A 7,056-nucleotide genomic window follows, 5' to 3' on the forward strand; every position below is an offset into this window, starting at 1 on the left:
GGGACAACGGGTCCCCTTGTCGAATACCTTTGGATGGCTTGAAACTCTCAGTCTTGCTACCGTTGAACATGACTCAAAAGAACTAAGGGAGACACAGTTGAGGATCAAATCACACAAGCTTCGCTCCAAGCCTACCTCCAAGAGAGTATCATGAAGGAAGCTCCAATCAAGTCTATCATAAGCCTTCTCCAAATCGATTTTCATGGCTACCCACCCCTTCTTCCGCTTAAGGGAGCGCATAGAATGAAACACCTCCTGGGCTAGGATAATATTATCTGAGCTTTGTCTCCCTGGGATAAAGCTGCATTGATTTGGTGAGATCAATAAGCCAAGCGAACCTTTCAAGCGATTGACTATGGCTTTCGTCAAAATTTTGTATATAACATTGCAAAGCCCGATTGGTCTGTACTGAGACAAGATGTTAGGCCTATCAATTTTAGGAATAAGTACAATTAGAGTATCATTTACCTCTTGAATTTTATCCGGTGATTGAATACACTGCTGAAGGAATTGCACCACTGACTCTCCAACAATATGCCACTGGGATTGGAAGAATAGTGGATTAAGACCATTTGGCCCTGGGGCTTTCAAAGCTCCCATGCTAAACGCAACTTACCTAAATTCTTCAGGATCAAACGGACTTGAGAGGGTTAGTAAGTCCTCCGTTGGCAAGCGAGGGAATGCACCTCGAACCTGAAACTGGATCGTGTCATCTGTACGGGTATAGAGCTGATGGAAAAAATCCACCGCCATGGCTCTAAGTTGCGTGGGATCCGTGATGCTGCTGCCATTATCAGAGGTTAGAGATTCAATCTTATTACGCTTCCGGCGAACCATCGTGGCGGTGTGAAAATACCGGGTATTCTTATCCCCATGGTTGAGCCAATTGACTCTAGATTTTTGTTTCCACAGAAGTTCTTCCTGAGTCAGGATGGAGTAATATTCTTTCCATAAGCGTTTCTGTAGTTTTTCAAGGTAAAGAACATGTTGCATACGCAAACGAGTATTAATACCTTCAAGCCTTCTCATGAGCCTTCGTTTCTTCCTCCCTATTTCCCCAAAAGTGTCATTGTTCCAAGAGATTGCTTCCTTACGAAAGTTATCCGACGCTGGAACCTAAGGGGAGTGATTGCTCCATGAGTTCTGAACCAATCAAGGAAAGTCATCATGTGTCAACCATGCAGCAAGAAATCTAAAGGGTCGTTGAGGTGTGTCAACTGGTACTGACCCTAAACGCAACAGAAGTGGCTTGTGGTCAGATTTAAGCCTTGGAAGGTGAAACAAAGAGGCTTCAGCCTTCAGGGAAAGAAGTGAGCCAATCAGCGTTGCAAAGTGCCCAATCAATTCGTTCCTTAACCCCTCTACCCTCCCAGGTAAAGGGGGGACCTTTGAAGCTGAGCTCGGAGAGGGAACAATCATCGATGCAATCTCTGAATCTACACATGGATATAGAATTAAGCGGACCACCTGCAGCCTTATCAGACGCATTAAGATAGGAGTTAAAATCCCCCATAACTACCCAGGGACCTGTTGCTTGAACTGCAATAATGCGAAGCTCCCTCCAAAGCAGATCACAGATTGAGGAATTTGGACTTCCATAAACAAAGGAAGCCAGAAAGGAAGGCAAGCCATCCCTAGGTGTGACCCGTAAGTGAACCAGCTGACGGTGAGAGGAGAGAATTTCCACTGATCCCCACTGCTTGGACCACATAATCCAAATGCCTCCTGAGAATCCCTCTGCTTCGACCATAAAGGAATCATCAAAACCCACTGTCTTCATGATCAAGGGAAGATGCCTAGCACTAACTCTAGGCTCAAACAGAGCCAAACAAGAAATGTTATGCCTGGTAACCATATCTTTAATAAGAAGAGGAACTCCTTTTGCTGAAGCTCCCCTAATGTTCCAACTAAAAATGTTGTATGACATCAATAACAGATGATGAAGAGATGGGAGCAAATCAGATGCTCTTGAGACCCCAAGGAGACAAGCTCCTCTCTCGTTCCCTTGGTTGAGAAGAAGTACTACCAGAGAACTTGTTTGAGATTGCCCCCTTACTAGGGATCTTGCCAGATGGAGCATGAAGCCCATCATAATGTTGGTTACGTGCTTTTTTCTTAGCATCTTTGACTGAGTTTTGACCAGTTCTAGTCTGCTGAGTTGGCAACTTAGGGTTACCACTGGTGGCGGTAGGTTTCGAGGTGTGAGAGCCCCCAACAACCTGTGAAGTGGCAGATGTGGGGTCTGGGACAAGATTTGAAATTGGAGCCGTCGATCCATGTGTAGGGGTGTTGACCACGGGATCTGTGCCAATGATTGGTGCACCAATCATTGTGGATTGATTACCCACATTTGGATTGGAGACCATGGGGCCCGGAGTTGGAGTTATTATTGGGCTATTATGAGCAGGAATATTCCTGTTTGGCGAATTAGGTCTCAAATTCTGGATTGGTGCCTGAGTTTCAGGAGAAACAGCTCCAGACTTGGGAATTTCCCCAATTTCATCAACTTCCATATTGGACAAAGCTGAAAACCGGGTATCGTTGTGTTTTCCGCCGTCGGACCTAGCGTTTCCCGCCGCCGGTACCGGCCTCTTGGAAGTATTCCTCGTTGGGCGTTTTGCAATCATCCAAGGGCCAAAAGCTGCCTCCGGAGCCTCCATGTCGCCAGGGACCCCTCTTTCTGGACCGGCACCGTTTGACCATAACCGCCTCCGAGCACCTGAGGGCATGCTTCTTTCTTGTGGCCAAACTTTCCACATTCAAAACAAATGAGATTCAAACCTTCGTATTCGATTTTAAATTCCTCATCTTCGAATACAAATTTAGACACCAGGGTCTTTCGGAGATCAACCTCCACGCAAATACGAGCGAAATGAGTTCTCTCAGTAGCTGGTCCAGGTTGGCCCTTACCTGCCATAAATATAAAATGAGTAAAGTACACTCACCCCTCTCAAGGTTTGTTAGAATTACACTCCACCCTATTCTTGTTTAAAATCTACACCCCACCCCATTTTATATAGATGCAAATTTAGTGACGAAATTTGTTCTTCATTAATAATTAGTTATTATTTAAATTTTTAATCAATAATTTCAAAAAATATTTTCAATATAATCCAATAAATTTAAAAATGAAAACATCACAGTCCTCCTCATTCTCTCAATCGCGGTCTTCCTCCATAAATTCACAATGCAAATTCTGCAATAGCACACCCGACCAGTTTACAAACCATATCTCGAACATAGGGAAACATGCTTGTGTTTTCATATTTGGTAATAATTCAATTTTAATCAAAATAATCTCTTTATACCTCAAATTTTAAAAATTGAATTGTAGACCCAAAAAGCAAGACAAATTGGTGAAGAAAATAGAGAAACAAAATTAAGAAATATGAAGTGGATCGGAGGTTATTAGAACCCAACGATGCGGTGGAGCACCGTTTTTAACAAAATTCAACGACATCTTAAACCAACAGAGCGTTCGCTCGCAACTTAAAGGGGGTGAAGTTCACAAGAAGTAGTTGAACAGGTAGCTTTGGGAATGTGCGATTCACGTTCTGTGGTTCAGGTCGCAACAAAACTTTGATGCATGGTGGTGCCATGGGGTTTCACATTCTGGGACAGGCTTGGTGGTGACTGTTTGTGGTGAGAAATATGATTTGGAGATAGATGGGACGTGGACTTAACAGACAGAGTGGATTGTTTTTTTAAATTTAATTCAGTAAAATTATTTTCATAAATTAATGTATGATAGTGTATATGCATTAAACTTATTTAAATTTTAACTAATTAGTAATTATTTTTTATTAGTGACGAATTTGTTTTCGTCACTAAATTTTGCCTTTATAAAAAATGGGGTGGAGTGTAGATTTAAAAAAAGAATGGAATGAAGTGTCATTCTTGCAAACTTTGAGGGGGTGAGTGTATTTTACTCATATAAAATCCTATATTAAATATTTAAGAGACTAACTATTTACCAACTGAATTGAATGTTGATTTTCTTGTGTAAACACTTTTTGAAGTTGAATATATTACTTCCAACTTGCAACAAATACTATTTCCTCACACACGTTTGAAATAAACTTTAAATATTAAGTCTCACCATGTGTTTATTACTTATCTTTTGAAGTTATACTTACTTTACCCTAATTTAATGACTTATTTTTCCAAAATCTACACTAATTTAACGATTCTAAGAAAAACAAAACTCCGTTCATGTTAGCCGCCTCTCCAACGTAAAGCCGCCTCAGTTGAAAAGCAAAAAGTTACCTCTAAATTTGGGGGCACATCACATCATTATCATCCATTCTATGTTTATCCTTAGCTTACAAATCTTTTATGTTCCTTTTCACACCTCACCTCACGGCTCACGTACCATCTCAGCATCTTCCACAACAAAAAGGTTTCGTCATCTCCCTCAAAAAAAGAATTTAAAATTTCCAAAATGGAGAAACGAGGTTAAGAAACTTTCAAGTAGTAGTAGCTAATTGTTGAATACACGTTCTCCTAAGCCTTCATCATTCATTCATATATAACACCGAAAACTTACATCGTAGGCAATTATTATTTACCCTTTTCTTAAACTATACCATGATTTCTTTTCTCGCTTGTTTCTCTGCATCAACCACCGAACAAGGTAATTATAGTACAAATTGAATAAAACAAGTTTTCTCAACTTTGATGATTTGGTTTTCAATTTTTCATTCATCATGTTTTGAACTTACATGCAGATTATCCAGAGGAAGAGAGTGATGGAAGCTTTCGTGTGTTCACTTATAACCAATTGAGATCAGCCACTGCTAATTTCAGTGACAAGATTGGAGAAGGTGGTTTTGGCTCTGTCTACAAGGTAATTTGACTCCATTTTGCTTTGCAATTAGAGTTTGAACTAAAATTAGCTTACTGCATGTTTGGATATCATTCTACAATTGTTTCGAATACCAGAATTAATTCTGGATTTTGGGGGAAGCTTCTATGAGTAGCTTCTAGAGTTTTAAAAAAGAGTTGATTTTGAGAAAAAAGAAGCTGATCAAAATATGCTATTAATTAGTGTTCATGGTTGGTGTTTGTGATTGATTGGAAATGACTTATTGGGGTTAACTTGATTTGTAAAGGGAAGGCTTAGGGATGGAGCTTTTGTGGCGGTGAAAGTGATTTCAGTTGAGGTAGAATCCATGCGTGGAGAGAGGGAATTTGTGGCGGAATTGGCAACGATGGCGAATATCAAGCACCAAAACCTGGCCATTCTTAGAGGGTGTTGTGTGGAAGGAGCACACAGATATTTGGTCTATGAATACATGGAGAACAAAACCCTCCACCATACTTTCCTAGGTAAGTTTGGGATTTCTGTCCTTCTGAATTTCCAAAATAATAAATTTTTGCATATAAGGGTAGTAGCAGTAAAGGACTAGAAATGATTCTGTTTTTATGGATTTTGATCGATAGGTTCTGAGGATAGAAGAATGAAATTCAGCTGGGAAGCAAGGAAAAACATATCCATTGGTGTGGCTAGAGGCTTTGTCTTTCTCCATGAGGAGCTGAGGCCTCATATTGTGCACAGAGACATCAAAGCAGATAATATACTTCTTGATAAGAATTTCACACCAAGAGTTTCAGACTTTGGTCTGGCAAAATTGCTGAGAGATGAAGCATCTTACATCAGTACTAGAGTTGCAGGGACATTGTGAGTGAGAATGCTAAAAACAGTTACCATGACTAAATCATTTGAATCCTTTTTATTCCTTGACTAATAATGGGGCAATTGTTGTTTTTGAAATGAACAGGGGTTATCTAGCTCCAGAGTATGCTAGTTCAGGAAAGTTGACAAGAAAATCAGATGTTTATAGCTTTGGGGTATTGCTTTTACAAATTGTCACTGGCCAAGCAGTTGTAGATGCCTATCAAGATGATGAACGTTTCATTGTAGAGAAGGTATGAAAATTGGAGTAGAAAAGAACATTTTAACTTGTGGCTAGCAAATTCAGCCTAACTTTGTGGGGGGAAATTGGGAGAGAAAACAAATGATAGAGTTTAAAGTTTAAACCAAATGGGGTTCCCTTTATTATGTTGTTTCAACTGTTAATTTTATGATTTGGTCAAGGTGAACAAACATGAATGTGTTGGTTTGAACATGTTTGCAGGCTTGGACAGCTTATGAAGCCAACAATCTATTTAGTGTGGTGGATCCAGTGCTTGATTCGAGCGTTCCCGTGGAAGAGGCCATAAAATTTCTCAAAGTTGGTTTGCTTTGTGTGCAGCAAAACGCCAAGCTTCGGCCGCGAATGTCAGAGGTTGTAGAGAAGCTGACAGTTAATGTTGATATGAAAGATGTTTCAATTTCAAAACCTGGGTTTGTTGCTGATCTCAGGAACATTAGAATCAAGCAAGAAGTAGCCATGAACTCATTAAGTCCTTCTGGAACATCCTTTGCAAGCTCCATTTGGAGTATGGCCAGTAGTCTTGCTCGTTAATTAGATTCACCATTCATTTGTTTAGGAAATTAGGAAAGGGATCATGCCAAATTTTGTTGTATAGCATTGCTTGATTGAGTTTTGTTGAAATGTTTATAATCCTGTTTTGTTCTTTGGCTGTATATCATGCAATGTAGGTTGATTAAATTTGTTTCTTTTTTTAATTAATTTGTGGAATTTTTTTCCTTGGTGAGTGCATCTAGAGGGCCCTGCAATTTGCAAAACCTGCTCTCATGTGGACAGTTTTGTCATCAATTTTCATATTAGTTGGTGATAGTATCCTTTAATTATGGAGAAGAGTGGACTTTTTTTTTGAACGTGAGAAGAGTGGACTTTAGAACAATAGGTTGTTAGGTGCATTAATTCTGGTAGTTAGAAAAATGGTGGATTAAGTAACACAGTGAATATTTATAGCATTTATTTCTCATAGAATAAATGGAGAATTATCCATCAGTTTTCATCATCTAGCAGTTGAGTAAGTTCCTTCTTTTAGTTACTAGCTAGTCTCCTATTTCAAGAGAGTAGAGTAATTTGTTTTCTCTTTGAATTTAGAATGAAAATGTCGTAATGTCTTTCACTTAAGAGTAAT

At 39.5% G+C, this 7,056-nt stretch overlaps 2 protein-coding genes across 2 annotated transcripts; one reads left to right on the forward strand and one right to left on the reverse strand.

Annotated features, from left to right (window-relative positions):
- Positions 1 to 1,291: 1,291 nt before the first annotated feature.
- On the reverse strand, positions 1,292 to 1,855 carry LOC130719085 (uncharacterized). Its single transcript, XM_057569728.1, has one exon. The coding sequence runs from the start codon at positions 1,853 to 1,855 to the stop codon at positions 1,292 to 1,294; it is 564 nt and encodes a 187-aa protein (XP_057425711.1).
- Positions 1,856 to 4,397: 2,542 nt separating this feature from the next.
- On the forward strand, positions 4,398 to 6,631 carry LOC130721225 (putative serine/threonine-protein kinase). The gene is made up of 6 exons (XM_057571986.1): positions 4,398 to 4,633; positions 4,728 to 4,846; positions 5,112 to 5,328; positions 5,443 to 5,680; positions 5,781 to 5,928; positions 6,138 to 6,631. Exons 1-6 carry the CDS (start codon positions 4,588 to 4,590, stop codon positions 6,465 to 6,467), a joined length of 1,098 nt encoding a protein of 365 aa, XP_057427969.1. The 5' UTR covers positions 4,398 to 4,587; the 3' UTR covers positions 6,468 to 6,631.
- The last annotated feature ends 425 nt before the right edge of the window (positions 6,632 to 7,056 follow it).

The sequence above is a fragment of the Lotus japonicus genome, chromosome 5 (assembly GCF_012489685.1).
Source record: "Lotus japonicus ecotype B-129 chromosome 5, LjGifu_v1.2".
Lineage (NCBI taxonomy): Eukaryota > Viridiplantae > Streptophyta > Magnoliopsida > Fabales > Fabaceae > Lotus > Lotus japonicus.

Excerpts from the sequence above, each read along its gene's own strand:
- LOC130721225 (XM_057571986.1), top strand. The coding sequence starts at position 4,588 with ATGATTTCTTTTCTCGCTTGTTTCTCTGCATCAACCACCGAACAAG. Across the intron at positions 5,681-5,780 it reads ACTAGAGTTGCAGGGACATT|GGGTTATCTAGCTCCAGAGT; the intron begins GTGAGTGAGAAT and ends TGAAATGAACAG. Across the intron at positions 5,929-6,137 it reads AACGTTTCATTGTAGAGAAG|GCTTGGACAGCTTATGAAGC; the intron begins GTATGAAAATTG and ends ACATGTTTGCAG.
- LOC130719085 (XM_057569728.1), bottom strand. The coding sequence starts at position 1,855 with ATGGTTACCAGGCATAACATTTCTTGTTTGGCTCTGTTTGAGCCTAGA.